The sequence below is a fragment of the Hermetia illucens genome, chromosome 4, assembly GCF_905115235.1.
Source record: "Hermetia illucens chromosome 4, iHerIll2.2.curated.20191125, whole genome shotgun sequence".
NCBI lineage: Eukaryota > Metazoa > Arthropoda > Insecta > Diptera > Stratiomyidae > Hermetia > Hermetia illucens.
Genome location: NC_051852.1, coordinates 443,288 through 464,863, shown reverse-complemented (window position 1 = coordinate 464,863; position 21,576 = coordinate 443,288). Strand labels below are relative to the sequence as shown.

Genomic DNA, 21,576 nt, shown 5'->3' with positions numbered 1-21,576 from the left:
AAAGATTCGTTCACACGCCGGTTTCAAATTAAATACTGTCGGCTTTTCATACATCAAAGGGAACTCCATTTCAAACGCCACTTCGCGCTCTCATGTAATGTTTATTATTGCGCGGTCCACTCACCAGTTCGCTATCAAAGAATTTTTAACAAAGACGGATATATAATGCCTTTGGCCTGTTTTAAAAGTGTGTATGCTGTTAGCAGTGAAGATCCGGTAGAGCTCTTGTTTGTTTTCACAAAACGCGATTTTAAGTGAAGTTTGATTTCCACAGTCCCACAATGGATCGAATTTGCTCAAGGCGCAATCCGGGAAGAAGTGGAAAACCAAGGAAATTGGGGAGAAATCAGCGCACATCATCCTACAACTTGATAAGCCGCAGCAAATTACAGGCATTGACATAGGAAACGAGCAGTCAGCGTTCATAATGGTCTCCGTGGGTAAACTGGCATGCGACAAGGACGAGTTCAAGGTGTTATCCACTTCAAAATATCTTCACTGATTTGTACTTATCGGTCCAGTTTCCAGGAGATCCTGATAACGAGCTCATTCATGACTCCCATTGAAAGTAAGAATTCCACCAACATCAACCGGGTCCGATGCTTTGCTGCGAATGCTCTAGTGGAGTCTGTGGCCAAGGAGAAGTGGGAACTTGTGAAAGTAACTTGCACGCAGCCGTTCAATCGCCACGTGCAATACGGACTCTCGTTCATCACTCTGCATGTAGCCGGCGACAAAACTTCCGATGATGAAGCGAATCAATCTAAAAACGTGGCCGACAAAATGGACTCCTCGCGACTTGGACCACTGCAACTTCGTGAAGATTCACCAGACTCAGAAAGCGAATCAAGTAGTTCTCTCTTCAGCAGGTGGAAACAGTCGCGAACAAACCCTTTGTCAGGTAATAACACCGAACCTCCGTCCCAAGCAAAGTGTTCACCAATCATTTTCCTATTACAGCTGCGGCGGCTATCCGCGCTGCTTCCAGTCCTTTAGCATTGAAGACCAATAGCAACTCGCTAAAGCCGTCAAGAGTGGAAATAAGCAATGCTAGCAAACCCAGCGTTCACAGTCCACCGAAAGACGGAACGCCCAAGGTTCGTGATAGAAATCGCAATGATTTGTTTTATGATGAAGAAGATGACGCTCCTAACGAACGATTGGAAAAGAAAATGTCCGCAGATCGGAAGCGTTCGGACAAAGAAAAGGGCTCTAGCGGCCAAGACAAAAGAAAACATGAATCTCAAACCAAATCCGAATCTGGTAGCGAACGAAATAGTCGGAAAGATGCGCCAAGCTCATCCAGTAAATCCCGGAAAGTTGATTCTGCACATCATAGGAACCCCAGCGAAACCAGCAACGAAGGAGACGATAGAGGCGTGAAGGCAAACAAACGTCACGAAAGCGAGGCAGGAACTAGCAGGAAGCGGCCATCATCCTCACCAAGCTCGCAATCGCACATTCCCCCGAAGAGAGTTAAGAATGAAAAGCCAATTCAGTACAAACCATTTAAGAATCTTATGAGCGACGTCGTGCTCGTTATCAGCGGGATTCAGGTTTGTCAAGGAATTACCCCAAACAGCAGGAAAGCTCCAAAATTTCTTTTCAGAATCCCGACCGCGGCGTAATCCGACAGAAGGCCATTGAAATGGGCGCTCGTTATAAGCCAGACTGGACTGATGGCTGCACGCACTTAATGTAAGTCGACTTCACATAATTGGGACTCCTACAAGGCATTTTTCTCACTCATTTTAGATGCGCATTCAAAAACACACCGAAATACAACCAAGTGAGGGGGAAAGGCAAAATTATCACGCGGCAGTGGATTGAGAAGTGTCACAGCCTGAAGAAGCGACTACCTTGGCGGCGGTTCGCACTGGACGACCGTGAAGCTGAAAAACCCGAGAGCGAGGATGAAATCTTCGACCTGTCCCTTAGACCACCTGACACTTCAGAACCAGACACGAAGCCCCTCAGTCCCAGCTCCACAGGCAAGAGTCAACGAGAGGACCCAGCACCAGTTGAAGACTCATCTGAAGATGTATTGGTCCTTTATGACAACGGCGGCAATCAGAGCTATTTGGTTTCATCTGGCTCGGACACTGACGAAGAACTAGAGAAAATCGCAAGAACCAAAAACAATGGCGACAATGAACCGACCTCTGAACACGTAGCCAAAGCAGCAAGCAAAGATTCACCGCCAGACAAGAAAGCCAAGAAGAAGAAATTCATTGTTTTCGAGGCCAGCACTGAAGAGGATGAGAGCATCAAAGTTCCAAAGCAACACCCAGAGTCACCAAAACTCTTCGAGGGGATGAAATTCTATCTAAGCAGTCGCCTGCCAACCGCAGGCTTCTCCAAAACGAAGAAGTGCATCGAACAATTCCATGGACAACTCATCCATACTTTATCTGACGCAGACTACGTGATATCGACGGACAAAATTGGAATCGATGCAGAGTTCAAGGGTGAAGTCGTCAGTCCCCTTTGGGTGCTTGAGTGTAGCGACATGGAATGCCGAGTCCCCACGCGCCGCTATCTGGTATGAACGCTGCCTGTTGCAAGTGTGAAAGTGAATAAATGACGTAGCAAATAAACACTTCACTTCGACGCAAAACAATGGATTTTCGCATAAAGGCTTTATTATAAGTCGATTAAGTTATCCTGATCACTCGAATTGATTTGTATTTCGCAAGCATTTAGACTATCATTTCCAATTCCCGTGCGTAGAATATCGCCTGCTCTGCAAGCTCCACCGCGGGAAGGGGCTCCTTCGGTTTCGCACTCTTTGTCACAAAATAATAAATATTGTCTTGCCCCAATTGCCAGTTTTTCTGAAAGCAAACGTAACCCGTGAATGCCATCACTCCTCACCAAAGGCCATGGAAACTTACCTTTTTTCCGAAAGCCTTCACTTCTTCCACGCTCTTCAAGTTGAGTCGCTTAGCGGCTTCTGTGAGCGAAATCCTTTCATAGGACTTTTCCAGGCAGGCGCCAATCTCATCCCGCACGGTCTCTATGAGGATATCCATGAAGAAGTTGTAGCTGTCGGCCGGTGCACTGCTCTGGAAAGAGGAAAGCGTTTATTTCACTCCGTCCGCGGACAAGTACCTTATGGACCAACTTTCGCTTGGAAGATCTTATTGTAGCGGCCTTCCATGATGTATTGCTCCAGCCCCAGGATCGGGCGGATGAATTTGTTTGTTTGGATCACCTCTGCGGGCAACAACTCCAGTTCTGTGTGGAAATCCGACACTCGATTGACAGAGAGCAAGAACAACAGATTCAACCCCAGCAACTTGTACATATTCTGGGATTCCTGCAGCAGCGACCTGCCATGATAATGAGAATCGCTTTGGAGGTCAACAATGCAACTTTTCAAGAGAAGCCTTTCCACTCACTTGTAATCATAGTAGTAGCATTTCAGCTGGGATATGTATCGCTCGAACGCCGGTATGTCCTTCGTAGCCACGCTGTATTCCACCGCAATCTCCAGTACATCGCGTGCAATTAGCAGCTCCTCCGTAGGAGTGCTGGCGCCCGTAGGCAAATACGAAAGCTTGATGAGTGCTACCTGGACGCAAAACAGTCAGTCATCAATCAATTGAGGTTATAGGCTTAAACCTGTGGTTGATCACACTCAACTCCTACCTTTAGCTTATCCAGGAGCTGGCCGCATTTCTGCAAATTTTGTGGCTTTCGATTCCACTCACTTTTCAATTCACGATACAAAGACACGACACTGTCCACCTTCGCCATTACTGCAGCTGAAAGATGACAATCCAAATCTACGGGAGATTTCTCGTCTTGTTTGTTTCGCGGCGAATGTGGAGAGTTCGCCGACGACGACGCCGCCTGGTTCGCCGCCGTCGTCGACCCAATCAGGGGAACCATGGAAATCCGAGTCAACGCCGCACCTCCTCCGCCTAAAAGCCGCGGAACGTCAACTCGACCCAATTCAACCTCTTTCTGAACTCCTTCCTGTTTTTGTTCCACATTCCGACTATTTGACATTCCCACCACTAGCAAAGTCGCAGGCCAGGGGCAGACTTCAAATGTATCCACTCGAGGGGAATACAATTTAATTTGAATGAAGCCATTTAATTTGCTGACTCAATATTTCTATGTGGCTACTCTAATTTCGACAAGCTCAAGCCCGAGTGCACAGTGCAATTGCACAGTCGATCGAAAAATATATCAACGATATTGTTGACTAGAACCAATATGGCGGCTGCAAACCTGTGTGCGGTCCACTTGTGGAAAGTGGAGATATGCACTTGGTATTTTTATTTATGTGGTGAAAGTGTCAAAGAGCGTTAGTACGCACGTAAATTGAGAAAAATCTTGAAAAAAATATCAAAACTCGGTTTGTAGTCCCCTTCTCAACCTTGAATATCCCCAGAAAAACAATAATATAAAAAAATTTAAATTCCATTTAAAGGTGAAGTCGAGATATTCGCTGCGCGGGAATTGATCTACTCTTGCCGCTTATTGGAGACTTGGTGGCAATCCACGGCTGTCGTGAAATTTTTTAAGCGACCCCGGTGCACAGTGTAAATAATTAGGTCGTGGCAATTTCATCATAAGAATTGACTCTGAGCTAGGATGCGGCCTGCGCGCGGCAGACCGGCTGGCGCACCGCCCAAGCGAGCGTGTGTCGTTCGCCTCGAAAAGGTGCAGCAGACACAGCAACCCTCCCGTCAAGAAGAAGCCACGGAAGACGATCGGAAGAAGATGACGGGCCCCTTGAAGAAACGTCCGGTGGTGATGAAGAAAAGCCCTGCTTCGACGTCTGCGGGGAGGCAGACACGGCGTCGAGGGGGCGGCGAAGATCTGTCCGAATATATGCTGGTGACTGCACGAGCGAAACGTACTCCCAAACCTAATCCGAAATACAGTAATGAGGACATTATAACTCCCCGAACGCGCACGAAAGAAGCTGCAGAAGAGTCGGAAGGCGACGACGACGATGCCTACCAGTCGAGCGAGGTAGAAGAGCCGCAGGAAGAAAGTTCAGAAGAGGAATTCGAGCCTACGAAACCGGTGACAAGAGGAGTTGTCCGGCTTGCGAACGGCGAAGTGGTTAAACGGGGCCCCGGACGTCCTCCGAAAAACAGGCCCGAAATTTCGACCCCGAAACCATCTCAAAAGCGAAGATTGGAGACCGAACCTGGAAGCAAAGAACTCGAATCCATCCTTGCCCAAAATAAGCGCCTGAACATCGAGCTCTATGATGCGAGCGACTCTGATATTTCCATTGTAGCGCCAACACCGAGGAGAATGGCTCGAAACTCCACATCAGTACAATCCCAAAGACCCATTTCGCGACTAGCTTTAAAAACCCATCAATCGCAAAAGGAACAACCAAAACGGTTTCTGGACAGGCGGCGCGTGCAACCGCAGTCGCAGCAACGACGCCGTGTCAGCTCAGAAGAGGATGAGGACGACCCCGACGAGTATGAGACCACGGGTGCCGCGTCGACCGTAGACGACTTCGAAACAATGCCCACGTTCACGATCGTGAACATAAACGATATAATAAACAAGAAGGGAGACGTGATGATCGAGCAGACAAACCGAGTGAACAATAATGTTTCGGCGAGCAATAACAACAATCAATCGGCGTCCGGCCGAAACGAAGAAACGCGCATATCTCCGACCCAGGCGTCTCGCAATCGACGCAAGTCCATGCACACGACCATCCTATCAGACAAAATAGACCCCGACAAGCTGAAAAACCCGCCACCTCGGTCACCGTTTCCGCCTCGAAAGCCCATCTCGCCGCACAACACCCTAAATCATGGTCTGTCCAAATCACTCCTGAATAACAACCAGTCGTTTGGCTCTGCACCTCGCATACTGAACAACGTGCTGTGCCGGAGAACGAAAGCGCTCCAAGCGAAGCAAGAACAGTTGCAGGAGCAAAAACAACAGCAGCAGTCACATGCCCATAAAACGACAGAATCTAGATCGGAGCATCCAATTCAATCCAAAGAGAATCATCTCAGCAATTTCCGATCGGCGACAAGTACGAGTGGGCCACAAACACTTCCCACGACAGCCCAACGAAAGCTGCCAAACTCAAAAGTGGTGGTACAGCGTCAGGGAAATAAAATCATCAAAAAAATCACCTGCTTCGAAACGTGGTACGTGATAAACATCCCAAATGTCGAAACGCAGGCACCCAAGCACCACTTAGACATGTCCCTTATGCACTTGGCAAATACTGCCAAGGGAATTATCCTCCCCTCCGCGGAGTGGAACTACAAAGTCAATTTGCAGAAAGTCAGCCCCACTCAACTGTCGAAAATGGACGAAGTTTTCACGGGGGAAGTGCAAGATGCAAATATTAGTGAGTCGGAGAAGCATAATTACATGCCGGTTAGCGTTATGTTCAGGCGCGCGAGTAACAATCAAAAGCTGCGAATGCCATTCGATCGGGCGGTGATATTCAAAAACGAGAGCTACTACACAAATATTGAAGGGAAGAACGTGCGCCTGGTGGGGTCGCCCCAGAAGGTCAGTTCCAACGAAGACATCGAAGTTCTGCTACAAATCATGGATGAAATGACCCTAGTAAATTCGTTAGTGGAGCAGGTCACGTATGTACTGTAGAAGCGGCATACGTGTTAGGTGTTAAGGATTTAATTTGAGGTGCGTTTGAGTGAGGGGTGCACATTTGACAATGGAAGTGTGGGCGATTCATCGTGATCTAAGATCATAACTTTTGAAATGACTCGAACAATGTGACTAAGCTCTTTGCTGCGAATAGATTAGAGAATATTCACGCGACTCCTGCGTTGGATTGACTTTGGGCACTTCCATTCATACGAAAACGAATGGAAATCCATTTCCATTGCAAAACTGAATTTGGGTCTACCTCCTCACCGTCGTTCACCCTTCGAACAGTTTCTACGACATGGGCGTAGCGAAAGCGACTACCTTATTTCCTAGTTGGTTATGTTTTATTATTTTCTTGAGTATGTAACATAGATTTTTGGAAGAGATACACACATCATGTAGCCTCTCTCCTACTCCCATACCCTCATACAAAGCAAAAGTTCTTCAATTCAACAATGGAAAAAGTAGTAACACGGAAAAATCACAGAAATTATATAAACTACGTTTTAATAGCTTGTAATACAATTAATTAAAATTATTATAAGGCGAATAAAAGGAATATATAATAAATTTATTATCGATGAGAATGTGTTTGATTGCACGATGGATTACGTTACGTTTAAGCAATTTCCAGGTATACCACCGAGGATCGCCTAAAGATCAATGTGCTCTACCTCTACTGTTCAGGCTACAGGTTTCCCATTTATGCATTAGGTTGAGGAGCATGAGTTGGGTGCCAGGAAAGCGAAGTCAATAATAAATGCTTTTTTTCGAAGCAACTTCTCTTGATGGGCGAGATAGCACAGAGAAAAATCAAATGAGCCGATTTACTCCAATTTTTCTCACGTGTGTAAGGCATTATTAACGACTAAACGCACTTAAAATTAGACAAAAATCAAGTATGCTATGTTCAGAAGATTGAATTGGTTACATGCCACTCGCAAAACCTAGGTACTATCACGCGCGTCTTCAAATTGCGACATTTGGCTGCTGCCACCGTCACTATTTTTTTTTATTTGTTATAACCATGAAATTTTAAGGACTCAATAGAGAAACACTTAAGTAAAGTGATAGCCTTTATAGTTTCTGTTTTATAACCGTTTTAAAATGAGGCTTTTTTTACACGTTTAACACTCTAATGCCCCCTTAATTTGTACCAGGAAAAAACAACAGAGGACAGGACCTAATGGATTTCAACTAAACTCACCATGGTCGTCATTTGTTGTCTAAGCTCAGCCAATTCGCTGATAACCGTTGGCGCCACCGAACTCGTGATTGGCCAAGTGTTCACTTGAATCTTCTTATGCTACTTTAATTCCCTCAAGGAATTGAAACTGGAAACCTGCCTGAATGTCCTTAAGCAGCCACAAGAAGCTTAGACTGATTGACTCTCTCGCAGGTGACCTTTTGGCGACATTTTCCTTTAGATGCAAATAAGAACCGCAGTCAAGTACATGTTCTTCATGTTGACGGTTGCCTCAAGGTAACCACTTTCATTTTTGCCATTTTTCGTTGATTTTTTGGACGAAAAAAAGCACTCGTTTAAAGTGCGATTTTTTCAACAAGTATGCAAATTGAAAGTTCAATATTTTGTTGCATATCGTTTCGCAGTAATAACTTCACAATCGGACCCATTGGGTGTCCACTCTTACTCAATGGCGGTGTGTAGGTCAATTGTTTTTGTGAAACTACCTTCCCTGATCGTTATGTCAAGATTTCCTAGAGATGTTCTGTTCGGATCCAAGTCAGAGGTTTATGCAGGTCATTAAATGACGCTCACATAGCTATCGGCCAGTCAACTCTCCGTCATTTGAGGCGAAAGTTTTGGGTTATTGTCGTGGATTGGATTTTCAATACACGGCAAAACCCAAAAGTGGTCAAAGGGTAATATAGGTCCCAGGGCGAAACATAGATTGGTATCCACGATGGAACATAAAACCTGGGAAACGCCTGCTGAACCAACACCAAGAGCTCTACTACCAAACCCTATCTTCACCTCCACGTGGTGACCGCTGCGAGCTTTCATAACGAAAAGCTGCAGACGGAGAAGGATGAAGGCGAGTCTCCCACGCCTAAAAACGGGACAAATTGTACCTCCAGGTTGATGGTTGGGTAGAGCTGACTACCCTACACGGAAAACAACTAGATACGAAGCCACAACAGGAGCCTCGGACTGGACGGATTATACAACGATGAACCCGGCAACGACAACGGAATAATGATTAGCGCATTTTCGCATGGAACGTGCGCTCCCTGTACAGAGATAGAGCTGCCAAGCAGCTAGCTGATACCCTGTCCCAATATAGAGCTGATGTAACAGCGTTGCAGGAGATGCGTTGGATAGGGACCGGTTTCCTGGAGAAGTGCCACTACACCATATATCATTCGAAAATCATAACCGATACCCGATGAAATCCGTGCATGGTTGTTGGCAACCAGCAGAGCCTATTTCAGCTTAATAAAAATGTTCCGCTTGAAACGTCTCATCATAGGGTCAAAGCTCTTACTGCTCAAGACTATGATCTTGCCAGTCCTCATGTATTCCACGGAGACCTTGGTTCTTAGCAAGAAAAATTGCGAATTCTTGGCCGCGTTCGAGAGAAGAATCCTCTGAATAATTTTTTGCAGCCTACATGAGGGTGGACGATTCCGTAGCCTACATAACGACGAAATCTATGAGTGATACCATGACCGTCAGGTGCGGGTCACTTAATCCATATGGATGAGGATGAGCCAGTCCGGAAAGTCTATAAGTGCAATATCTATCGAAGAAAAAGAAGACGAGGCAGATCCTGCTCGAGATGGAACGATGGCGCAGGTTAGGACACCAGACAGCTTTTACGAATATCGAATTGGTGGACCTCGGCGCGAAACCGGAATGTCTGGAGTTCCTTATGAAAAAAAAACGGCAAAGATTTCGTAACAGCCAGAAGAGCACTACTGCAAACTCATATTGGATCGAAATCCTGAAGTGAAAGACTAAGGCTTCAACATATTGTGGACTCACGCGAAGATCTGCTAATCCTTACAGTCAAGTTGCAAAGTCCACGCCCTACGAATCAGTCTAAACTCCAATAGTGATTGCTTCTAACATCAAGCGAAATAGTTAACATTAAAACTTAAAAATATTAAACAATTCCCAAAGTACATTCTCTTCCAAAGTTTATTCACTAATTCATTCTACAGATCAAAATATGCAAATTTTTTACTTAATAAATTCCTATCCTCAATGTTTTTGGCATAAGGGAAACTGGATTGCGTCCCAGGATGTTGTACAGAAATAGAAGCAATCTCACAAGCAGCTCCTATTGTCTGAGTCATAGACATGTTGGGATGCTTTGCTATGAAATAGGCAAGAACTCCAATAAATGCGTCCCCCGCGCCAGTTGTATCGACCACTTTAGCCACACTTTCAACAGGGACATGTATCACTTTTCTAGATTTCGCTTCCGAGTATACCGCTCCTTTTCCACCCATCGTTATGATTACCGTATTGGCGCCCAGCTCAATAAACCGTTTGATTGCTCCTTTAGCATCCCTTAAACACAAGCCTAATCTTAGCTTATAAAGGTTTAATTTAGTGATATTGGAGCTGTAAACTCACTGCACCGAGGAAACCTCCATCCCAGTCATAAGACCTGCCTCAGACTCATTCACGCATAAAATCGAGGCAAAACGGATTAGATCTTGGGGCGCGTTTTTCATAGCCGGTGCTGCGTTTAGGATCGAAACACCACTAAACAGTTTTAAGGCTTCAATTGTTTCAGTGACGGGTGTCTCAAGCTGGCATATTAAAACCTGTTGGCGAGCAACATTTTTATTCAAACCTTTCGAATAACTTTCCTATAGTACCTTTGGTTCAGTGAATTTTTTAACCGCATCCTTTAACCCCTGAGCTGATAATTTATTATTGGCCCCAACTACTATCACAATTTGATTATCGCCGCCTTCCGAAACATTGATAGCTGCAATGCCAGTTGTCTGTAGACGATATATTGTCATTTCACTGAGGAAAGGACACGGACAACATATGTAGACTTACTTCTCCTTGAATTAATTGAACGAAATCTGTATTGACACCTTCTTTCCTTAAATTCTCCAAGTAATCACGGCCCCATTGATCATCACCCAACTGCAACGAAATTCAAAGTTTATTCCAAACTTCATAAAAACGACTATCAACTGTAGACATACGCTCGCAATCATGGCAGTTTTCGCACCTAACCGCGCTGCCGCCACACATTGATTTGCGCCTTTCCCTCCAAAGCCCGTAGAAAACCTATCTCCGTGCAAAGTCTCCCCAACCTTTGGTAATCGAGGGCAATAACTGCACAAGTAAAGGAAGTGTTTTGCCATTAATTCGTATTGAATTATTGGGAATTGCTTTACCAAATAAAGTCCACTATTGCCGAACCAAAAACAATAACGTCAACAGCCTCCATTGCAGTTTATTCTCCTTGTGATCTGTAAGCGCCGAGCGACAGAGACGAATTAAAGGTCATTATCAAGTCTTTCTTATTTGCTGATTGCTATTATCTCATCTACTCGAAACACTCATTAGATAAGCGTTTGTGTTGATACTACTCCCCCCGAGTGTTAAGATACAGTTGTTAAGCACATTTCCATCAATAAATGGAATATATTACCTCCGACGTGTAGGAGCAAAGAAAGTAAATCACGAACACAGAAAGTGCTGAGAAAAGAAGGTATTAGTCAACTTTGTTAAAAGGAAAGCACGAGAGTTACCTCGGGCAAGATTTTCCCGGATGGCTTAAAGGTAAAATCTCGACATGTTTACTCCCCAATTACGCACGAGACCAAAAATAAAACTTTAGGAAAACCCTAAAACCCAATATTTCCAGTTCTATGCCCGCGTTCAACAAATGCAAAGAACATGCTGAGTTGAGTTTAAGAATAAATTGCATTCCCGTGGAATATATCCTAATGGAATGAGGATATTAAACAGGAGGCGGATTTCCGGGGATCTACCCGCAGTCCTTTGTGCCAATACGATTAACCGAGCACCCTCCGGGGATGAACAAGAGGGCAAATACCCCACAAGTGCTTACAGAATCATATCAATCACCTTCACCTCCAGCGAAGTGTCAAGTCAGTTGACAAAAACCAGCTGTGACGAGACGCATACATACCAGGCATTTGCCGAAGTCTGCCTAGCAGAGACACCCACCATCCAATGAAAATCTGACGCCATCAAGCCAGTTCGTTTCTGCAGTTGTTGCAACTGCTTACGATATTTTGTAAGTTGGAGTGGAAAACAACGGGCGCCATACTTTTCTCTTGCTCGTAGACGTCGACGTTCGTTCTCGCGGTTTGATTTTGTGTGATTTATCGATTTAAATATATTCCTGCAAATATTTGTCGACATCTAGCGAAATATTACTAAGAAAAACGTGTGAAAATGGGCTCTGAAGGTAATATTTTGGAGGAAAAACATTCAAGCAGGGAGTCACCCCGACGTACACATTTCAGATCGTCACGGCCGGCATCGGTCGAAGTCTCGCGAACGAAAGCGTGGATATGGGAGCCGCTCGAAATCGCGCGACCGTCGCAAAAGCCGTTCACGAAGCCCTCGCAACCACCGACATCGATCCAGGAGGCGTAAGCCATCTCTCTACTGGGATGTACCACCACCGGGTTTCGAGCACATCACGCCGCTCCAATACAAAGCTATGCAGGCAGCCGGACAGATCCCCGCCAACATTGTAGCGGATACTCCGCAGGCAGCGGTACCAGTTGTTGGGTCAACAATCACCCGGCAAGCACGACGGCTCTATGTGGGCAATATTCCGTTTGGCGTGACTGAGGAGGAAATGATGGAGTTCTTCAACCAGCAAATGCATCTGTCCGGCTTGGCGCAAGCGGCTGGCAATCCAGTTCTTGCGTGTCAGATAAATTTGGATAAGAATTTTGCCTTCCTAGAGTTTAGGTCAATCGACGAGACAACGCAGGCTATGGCTTTCGACGGAATTAATTTCAAGGGACAGAGTCTGAAGATCCGGAGACCGCATGATTATCAACCGATGCCCGGAATGACTGATACAGCCACAATCAACGTGCCAGTCAGTAAGTGTCGCACGGATTATCGACGGGGCTCGTTGTAAATTGATTCCTTTCCATTTTCAGCCGGGGTAATATCCACAGTCGTGCCCGACTCTCCGCACAAAATCTTCATTGGTGGATTGCCAAACTACTTGAACGAGGACCAGGTAATTGAACGGCGGTTTTTTATTTTCGGATTTGAAATTTGTCTCGTAGCTCAGAAGATTTCTCGGACTACATTCCTCTAGAGGGAATGCGTTTGATTAGAGTTAAAGGCGGTCCTAGCAATGAGAACGTACGGAAAATCGATAAAACACTATCCTTTGCAGAAGAATTTATCTAGAAAGAAGCAAATGGAACTGCACGGAACTATCCGCGTTGGTTCTTTCTTATGTTTGCAGCTCCTCGACTGCTGCATTGTTTTTCCAGGACAGTTCGATTTTGTCTTCGGTGTTTTCTTTCAGTCCACCAAGCACAACAGCTCAAAGGGGAATTCAATCACTTTCAGGTTTTTAGGTCCCGAAGGATGCACACAAATCAAAGCACTGAATTTAAAGGTCTACTGTTTGGGCAGAAATTTAGCAAATCTATTCCAGGCGTAAATTTCTCCGGCTGAATTGTGACAATATGGTTACACTCCGAGCATTTGTCCCGTAGTCCCGCAAGTAGGACTGCTTTACACATTCCAATTTCGCACTGAGTTTATAAGGAGGAGTTGAGATTCGTTGGGTAAAACTGTGGTAACATTAATAGCGCTCTTAGCTTGAATAGGGATTTCATTAAGTCCTTCCTTGTTTTTATGATCTGAAGTAAAATTCATTTCAGGGGATTCAGAGGATCATAGATTGGAAGTGAAGCTTTCCTAACTCGTGAATAATTTACAGTTTAAGGAGCCTCTTATTGCCCCTACAAGTTTAGGAATTATTTGTCTAGTCGTTCAAGAATTTGCAATCCGTTCCTGTTCACTGATGTGGGGCTTTCTTTTTCTTCAGCCTTTGTCCTGTTCACAAACGGGGTCGGCTCGTCATGATCGGTTCCATCTTTGTTTTATCAAAAGCCTGACCTGGATGCAATCGCGAGGGTTTCAGATTCCCATCTAGCGTATCAAGCCACCGTTGTTTTTGTCGGTCTTTTGGTCGCTTACCGTCGACTTCGATGTTCAGACCAATCTTGGCGAGTGAATTCTTGTTAGCGCGAGTCACGTGACCATACCATCGGAAACGCATCCTTCATAGTTTTTCCACGATCGGTGCAACCCCATATCGATCGCGGATAACTTCATTGGGGATGCGATTAAAGTGTGTCACGCCACTAGCCCAGGAAGCTCCCATCTCAATCTAGAATAAATGGTCTCTCAGGGATATTGGCAGTCATAACTATCCAGAAGAATAATTTTTCTCCAAATATCCACTATAGGAATTTCGAAAAAAAGATGTTCTAATCACTGTAAGTCAGTTTAGGCAATTGCGTATAATCTATATATCTGATAAGGACAAGTTATCCAGTTTCATACATCTCAAATGACAGCCGCTGTTCAACAATTTAGGACCACTAATAGTTTCCCCAAAATTCAGTTTTCTTCCTTTCGAATTTTTTTCTTGAAGTGAGATGTCTAATAAAAAATGTCTTCCCATTCTCGAGTTGTTACTATCTCAGCAGATGCCGGATTTTACATAATATTAGCACTAAGTGCCAAGCATTTATCCTCGGACGATCCTGCCTATTTAAATTATAAAGAGGCGTTGGTGGCCGATGATAGGTCAATGGGAACATCCGTCGAGAACTCCCCGCAACATCGAGCACTTATGCAGAATGGTATATTTCTGCATGATTTGAACCAGACTGCGTGAGAGTCCCAGGACATCAAGGAAAGCCGTGAGGGATTTAGGTATAATACCTTTAGCTGACAATATTATGGGAACTACAACCACCCTTGTTGTGTGAAATATGCCGATTAGTTAGAACTTGCCGGCTTCAACACATGCTGTAAGAAGACTATCAAGGAGTGCTTACGGCTCATATGGTAAACCGGGCATGTTCCCATAATCAGCCCATACTTGTATGCAAGGTTTTGATGAATCACCTGACACAGCATTATACCTGTTCACGAATTGCACCGGTGCCATAACAGTGCAGCCAGAAATGAGATGGTCCAACGTCTCTAACATCGAATCACAGATGCTTCACTGGTCGTTCTCCATCCGTTCTTTCATTATGAGCTTTTTATAAGCTCGGGTGGCGACCACGCTGTTCTTAATGACATACATAAATCCCTCCGTCTCAGCAAAGAGCTCCTCAGCACACAGTCATCTAGTCGACAAATGACTACCAAAGACAATTCACGTGCTTACCGTGCATTGCCTTCGGCTTCCATTCATCGATCCGCCCTTGCTCCGATTTCATCCCATTCAAAAGATAGAAAGATCGATCCTTCAAGTTTAGTGGAGTCACAGTCTGCCTTATAGACAGCCGCATGCAAGGGACTCGCCTGCTCTTTATTGTAAAAATATGCGCGTAGCGAATCGACTTGGCAATGATGCTGTGTCGCCACATCAACCACACCCCTGCCTCTGATGTCACGAGGCAGGTATATCCGCTTCACGGCAGAGTTTGGATGATTCGGAATTTGTGCATAGTATCCGCCGCTGGACGTTTTCCAAATCGATTTTCGTCTGCGGAAGGGATAGTGAATACATTCAATGCGCTTATTTTATTCTTCCCCGAGAGATACGATTTCAGTATCACCTGTACACGTCATAGGAATTCGCACAGCAGAGCATCCTTCAGATCACCAACTTCATTCTCTATTAATTTATTAACAAGCAACAAGCAAATACGTTCCTACATAAATATCAATATTTAGTGGAACAGTCCTTGTTCTGTTTGGCATGCTTTGATAGCAGCGGTTAATCATATCGTTGATGTCGTCGTTATTTTCCCAGATATTGGCAATTTTTTGTCTTGAACGCTTATAAAGTGGGATCCAAACATTTTCTATTGGGTTAAGTTTGGGGAAATTGCCAGGCCAAAGAAGAATCGGGATGTTGCAGGCATTAAACAAATTAAGGGAGGCGGGATGTACTATCCTGCATATACAGAATAAAAAATTCGCAGTGCCTCAGGTAATTAAAATAAGGAGTTAACATGATAGTAATGGCCGTTCCATTGGATAGTTCTCAAAATATACATTCTTAAAGGAAGAAATTCACGTTTTGGGTCTACGTTAGGGCAGGTCTCCCCTTAAATATATACCGTTTCCATCATCTCGGGCAGAGCATGTATGTTTTACTGTTAAAATCGATATCTCACAGAATTACGAAAAAACTAATGGCGGTATCATATTACTGCATTGATTCGAATGAAAGTGTGTTGTTACCGCAACTGATCTCTCAGGTCGATGTAGAAAGCAATGGAACACGTCAGCGATGTAGTTGTAACTCCCAGGATTCTTAACTCTTAACGATTCTGCAATGGACACGACAACTCAAAAAAATGTGCTTACGTTTTCGACAACGATATTGATAGTTATCTTTTAACGCCTTTACCTTTTGGTTCCTAATTGTTCGTAGATATTTGCGCTACCCTTGCACGATACTGAGCAAATAGCCCCCCAACAACTGATCTATTGTTCTTATCGAATACCTAATAGCCTTCTATTGATGTCCTTCCTTTAGCTTTCGTATGAGATAATACGGTAATTTAGAAAAAAAATGCTTGTGTGCATACGGTAGCCTCTCAGCCTCTAAATACCTAGTCTATACTAACCCATGATGCTGGATGGATTGGTATCCGTTGCAACTGAAATACATCAGCATCAAAAATTCTACGTGGGTTTCGTTTCCCCATTTCAGGATAGACACGTATCATCTTATAAAATTCTTATTCTAAACACATGTCTAGGTAGTGAGTTATGATCATTCGGAATGCCCAAAATATCTTTTCGATAGTTCGAAGTTTGCAGTAGATTGGTTTGGTTCTGACAAGAAAAGGTTGGCGTGTCTAGCGGCATTTAGGCTCTGCCATGTCCCTATGAAAAACTTGTTGCCAGCTTTTGATAGCAGCATGTGACACTGCTACTACACTACAGTTGCTTTCATCTGATCTCAACATGGGAGAAATTGAATCCTTTCTTTTCAAGTCATCCGAGATTTCGCCACAGTGACCAGTGAATCTAGTTGCAGATTTTAAACAAATTCTACATTCTTAAACGAATTTTGAGATGATCAATGGACAGCTCAACGTCCTCAAGGGTTTTTGATCCTCACAGATTGCAGAGATAAAAAATCTCTCATTTTATCTAAGTTCACCAATTCCAACTACAAATCAAGGAATTGTCTCGAAACTCTCTTTACTTGTTCCTCGTAGTTTGAAATATCTGTTGAGACTAAAACTCACATTTTACATTCGACATGCCAATTCATTATATCTATAGTAGGAAGAGAACCCAGGGACTCTGCATGGTTTTTAGCATCGATACAGCCAGCACATGGAATTAGATCTTAAGTATCTCGTCTGTTCTAGGCAAAGCAAAGAATTTACAACGTATTTTTCTAACATACTCGTAAGATGGGCGAATGACGGTCCTCCGGCTGTCAGCCGGAAATTGTTCTTGACGCGGTAACATCTTAATCCAAATGAGAGATTGTTTGGTTTAGTCGTGGATATTTGTACATGTTTTTGGCTTTTCATACAGCTAGAATCGTAATGATTATCAAATTAACGCAAATGCCGTTCATACCCTTTTATGATAGTCCACAAAAGTAAAACTAGGGGAAGGAGGGATGAGTTGACAGCGGGCAATACTGCATATCTTCTCTGGATGCAATTGTTATATTTTTTTCAGTGTCCTCTTGTAGCTTGGAAGCAAAAAAAATCTAATGGGTTGCATACATAGCGTCGACTTATGTCTACCTTCTTGAATTTTAACTGACGCAGTAAAAGATAAGAAATAGTTCCATTTTTCCATTCCACATGGTTCTTTCGTAAGTTGCCTATATTGGAATCATCATCGTCCCACATTCACTTTCTCTGCGATTGCCCAGCTCTGGCTAGAGTCAGGCTGCGGAGACTGGGTAAACCATTCTTTGGGGACCTCAGAGACTGGGTAAACCATTCTTTGGGGATCTCAGAGAGATTTCTAGCCGCAGGGTCGGAGAGCTGCTTTCCTTCGTGAATGTTACGAGCTGGCCCGGAAGATCCGAGCCGGCTGGACTCTGCCTCCCTGCTCGCATAACAACAATCACGGTCTTAGGAGTTTGTAGCATTAAAACGGCGCACCAAAGTGCTAATTGGGCTCCTCGGAGCGGCCACTGATACCTACCTACCTACCATCGTCCGATTTCATTAATTCAGACGCTTTAAAATCATCTATTAGGAAATTACAAATAATATAGTTGGACAATTGACAGGTTAGCAGAGCTACAAATATAAAAATCAAGAAAACCAAACAAATTAGTAAAATCTTCCTTTTATAGTTCCCCAAGATTTTAAAATTCAACAAATGGATCTTTCGTAAATCCAGAAACATCTAATTCCTTGTCACTGGGTTTTGCAAACTTTACTATCAGCACCTCATGGTTTGGAGGGAGTTTTCATAACATATTCGCAGGATATTTCGTCAAGAACTTGTTCGCGGTGGAAATTCATTACTTTTCAAGGAATAATTTTAGAGCGAAAGTTAAAATACGAACGCAGAATGCATTACAAGCAAATATTTCACACTACCCCAGAGGGCTAACTATATGTTGGTCGCCCTAAACAATCGAATATCTTGAATAGTTGATAGTAAGAGATTCGAAGGGTAGATTTGAGTGTGCAACAGGAGAAATCCAGGGATTTTTGCTTGCAGTCGTCGCATTTTTGCTTAACTTTAATATCAAGCAGCAACTAGCCAGCGATCAATATGCTGTATTTTAGTAGAGCTTAACCCCCCTAGTAGTGTTAGGAGCCACAACAGTAACTTTTCAGCAATTTACAATGCAAATATGAAATCCGTAAACCAGATTATTGGTGGAAGCTGGCACGATTTTCAGGTTTTTCAGCATTTTCAGGCCAAACGACGGAAAATGAATTGGTTTCCACAGGTTTTTCTTTTCAGCTGTTTTCTTTTTCAGTTTCCTAGAAAAAAGACAGTAATTGCTTTGCAGCTTATCGCAACAAATGCAAAAATGATGCATAATGGACGAAAATGCTTAAATGCGTTGTGTGAAAAATCAAAATTTAAATTCTTTTCTATAAAATATTTCAATTTAAATGCATTCTAAAATAAAAGATTACTAATTCAATTTCAATGTATATTGTAGCTTAGGCCGACTACTTCATCCCCTTGTGTAGTATTTGTTGTTGTAACATACAAACTGCTGTTGTGAGATTGAGATTGAACCCTGAAAATCGAATACAAAACATAGAAAGAAACTAGTGTTCGTTGCTCATGTAATCCGGGGGTTAAAATTATTCAGAAAAAAAAAAAATTAAATCTAAAGAATTAATCGTTTGCGAAAACCCCTCACACACCGATGATGTGGGATTGTAACAGGCAAGTTTAAAAACCAAACCAAATAGAACATTTACAGGGCTCGCGATAGGATTTAAAGAAAATAATAATCGGTCTTTTTCGAATTTATTTATATCGGGTAGTGAAGAAAACAGTTGTACTCGATTTTGTTTCGTATTTGTACCGTACAATAAACGGTAGAAAGGTAGATGATATGCTAAAAATTTGGCGGCAAATAGCTGGGATGCGAGCGTAAAAATGCCTCGGGCGAATTCGATTTCCAATAAAAGTCCTCTGAAATATGGAGGTTTACTTTATACATATCTAAGGCATTTTTGCTTTGACCAAATATGTTAATCTCTGCGGCAAAAGGTGGTTCTAATTTCCTTTTTCGAATGATTGGAAAATTGAATTGAGTATTCAATATCCTATAACATTTCTTCTCCCGTACTCTTCATACGAAGTGCACAAATATTCGCGATGATGATCGCAATGATTGACACCTTTACTTTTCGACAAGTCTCACTCTTGTCTTCCAGCAGAGATCTAGCAAATTTGGATCTTGCATTCACAATGTAGCTCACTATTTCCCGCTATGCCGTTGAAAATAAAAAAATATTGACAATATTTCTACTTTGACTAATTTCTGCTGAACTATTCACAACCAGGTAAAGGAGTTACTACTCTCGTTTGGCCAGTTACGAGCATTCAACTTGGTGAAGGATGCTGCCACAGGCTTAAGTAAAGGCTACGCTTTCGCCGAATACGTCGATTTTAACATAACAGACCAGGTAAATAGTTGAATAATGAGATTAATAAGAGTTGATTAAAAACATCCATGCTGCAGGCAATCGCTGGTTTGAATGGAATGCAATTAGGCGATAAGAAGTTGATCGTGCAACGTGCCAGTGTAGGCGCCAAAAACACCTCAGTCGGAGCCATTGCTCCAGTTCAAATTCAGGTAAGAGGAAAACCGCTTCTGACATTCGCTTTTTCACATCTTTGTTATTTTGTTTCGGAAAATTTTAGGTTCCGGGATTGTCTATGGTTGGGACATCAGGGCCTCCAACGGAAGTTCTATGTCTTCTCAATATGGTGACACCTGAGGAATTACGCGATGAAGAGGAATACGAGGATATTTTGGAAGATATCAAGGAAGAATGTAACAAATATGGTGTGGTTCGAAGTGTCGAAATTCCTCGACCTATTGAGGGGGTTGACGTCCCGGGCTGTGGAAAAGTTTTCGTGGAATTCAACTCAGTGGTGGATTGCCAAAAAGCGCAACAGGCGCTCACTGGCCGTAAATTTAGTGAACGCGTTGTGGTCACGTCGTACTTTGACCCCGACAAGTATCATCGCAGAGAATTTTAATTCCACAAGATTAAGTTCCATTGGAATAGTGATTACGAAGCGAAGTTAAAATTTTCCTTCACTGCGAGAAAAATAAAAAGCTTTTACAATAGAACGAACAATGCTTTCCATAATTCATGTGATCTTCTGTCACTAAAATTCATGAAATTGTTTGAATCTAAATATAAACCATTAGCAGAAGAATAGTTGGATTTTTATTTCCCATAGAAATCTTTGGTTGATTCGCGAACAATTCAGTATTCACCTTGGTTGCAATCGCTTGAACCAACCTCGTCTTCAGTGTGTTTTTGCAATGGAATATTTTACCAAATAAAGAAAAAACAATGGGCATGGCTTGCAATTAGGTGAGGACAATGTGTCTTTATAGTTATCTTTCGAAATGGCAACCATTTGTATACTGTGAAAATGTTAGAATTACTAGAGAGTTTTGAATTGTTTATTTTCTGAATTGGCATTGCATATTGCAATAACTGTGGTCGGGTGAGTAGATGATGGTCACAAAATCGGGTTAGCAGGAATGTCCGGCCTAAGTACGATGACATAAGTTACCATTATGATTGTTCATTCTATAATCGCCGGAAAGTTGAATATCTTATTGTTAACGAACGTATGGGTAACTCAGTGTTCAAACGATGAATGAAATCTTGGGACCAGTGGCATAACTTCAACGATTGTTTCATTTGAACCGTACCCAGTGGTTAGTATTACCTTTGTTGAAAATGTTTATCTTTCCGAGCCTAGTTAAATCAAAACCATGTAAACTTGTAGCCGGAAATAGCGTCAAATTAATTATGAATCTTTGAAAAACAATGTAACAAGAACACCTTGAATATCGTTCCATCAAATATTAAGTGCTAATACACAAACAGAAAAATGTTCATTATTCAGCGGATGGCGTTCTTCATGTGCATTTTCCTCTCAACTCTATCTAATTTTCGCCGTTCCGGTATTCGTTCAGCTTGAGTTCAGCCAACTCAATTGAAAATTCAATCATTAAAGTTTATACCAATGATTATCAACACTTTCTTTCA

General features: G+C 43.1%; 5 protein-coding genes across 6 annotated transcripts; 3 read left to right on the top strand and 2 right to left on the bottom strand.

Annotated features, from left to right (window-relative positions):
- The first annotated feature begins 82 nt into the window (after positions 1 to 82).
- On the top strand, positions 83 to 2,822 carry LOC119653611 (DNA repair protein XRCC1). The gene is made up of 6 exons (XM_038058378.1): positions 83 to 216; positions 275 to 472; positions 529 to 901; positions 961 to 1,556; positions 1,610 to 1,698; positions 1,756 to 2,822. Exons 1-6 carry the CDS (start codon positions 166 to 168, stop codon positions 2,546 to 2,548), a joined length of 2,100 nt encoding a protein of 699 aa, XP_037914306.1. The 5' UTR covers positions 83 to 165; the 3' UTR covers positions 2,549 to 2,822.
- Positions 2,625 to 4,025, bottom strand: LOC119653613 (26S proteasome non-ATPase regulatory subunit 8). Its single transcript, XM_038058380.1, has 5 exons — positions 3,652 to 4,025; positions 3,402 to 3,574; positions 3,125 to 3,332; positions 2,895 to 3,065; positions 2,625 to 2,834 (listed from the first exon to the last, which is right to left on the bottom strand). The coding sequence occupies exons 1-5, from the start codon at positions 4,012 to 4,014 to the stop codon at positions 2,700 to 2,702; spliced, it is 1,050 nt and encodes a 349-aa protein (XP_037914308.1). The 5' UTR covers positions 4,015 to 4,025; the 3' UTR covers positions 2,625 to 2,699.
- Positions 3,887 to 7,205, top strand: LOC119653612 (protein stum). Its single transcript, XM_038058379.1, has 2 exons — positions 3,887 to 4,366; positions 4,442 to 7,205. The coding sequence occupies exon 2, from the start codon at positions 4,606 to 4,608 to the stop codon at positions 6,613 to 6,615; it is 2,010 nt and encodes a 669-aa protein (XP_037914307.1). The 5' UTR covers positions 3,887 to 4,366; positions 4,442 to 4,605; the 3' UTR covers positions 6,616 to 7,205.
- A 2,561-nt stretch (positions 7,206 to 9,766) lies between these two features.
- Positions 9,767 to 11,699, bottom strand: LOC119653492 (ribokinase). 2 transcript variants are annotated; one of them, XM_038058120.1, is made up of 8 exons: positions 11,368 to 11,699; positions 11,268 to 11,314; positions 11,011 to 11,201; positions 10,816 to 10,948; positions 10,664 to 10,753; positions 10,474 to 10,602; positions 10,226 to 10,419; positions 9,767 to 10,159 (listed from the first exon to the last, which is right to left on the bottom strand). In XM_038058120.1, exons 3-8 carry the CDS (start codon positions 11,061 to 11,063, stop codon positions 9,802 to 9,804), a joined length of 957 nt encoding a protein of 318 aa, XP_037914048.1. In that variant the 5' UTR covers positions 11,064 to 11,201; positions 11,268 to 11,314; positions 11,368 to 11,699; the 3' UTR covers positions 9,767 to 9,801. The 2 variants fall into 2 exon arrangements, with proteins under 2 accessions (XP_037914048.1, XP_037914049.1); XM_038058121.1 differs by having other exon boundaries at positions 11,011 to 11,085.
- A 166-nt stretch (positions 11,700 to 11,865) lies between these two features.
- Positions 11,866 to 20,728, top strand: LOC119653490 (splicing factor U2AF 50 kDa subunit). Its single transcript, XM_038058118.1, has 6 exons — positions 11,866 to 12,053; positions 12,112 to 12,705; positions 12,766 to 12,848; positions 19,843 to 19,965; positions 20,022 to 20,135; positions 20,204 to 20,728. Exons 1-6 carry the CDS (start codon positions 12,041 to 12,043, stop codon positions 20,543 to 20,545), a joined length of 1,269 nt encoding a protein of 422 aa, XP_037914046.1. The 5' UTR covers positions 11,866 to 12,040; the 3' UTR covers positions 20,546 to 20,728.
- Positions 20,729 to 21,576: the final 848 nt, after the last annotated feature.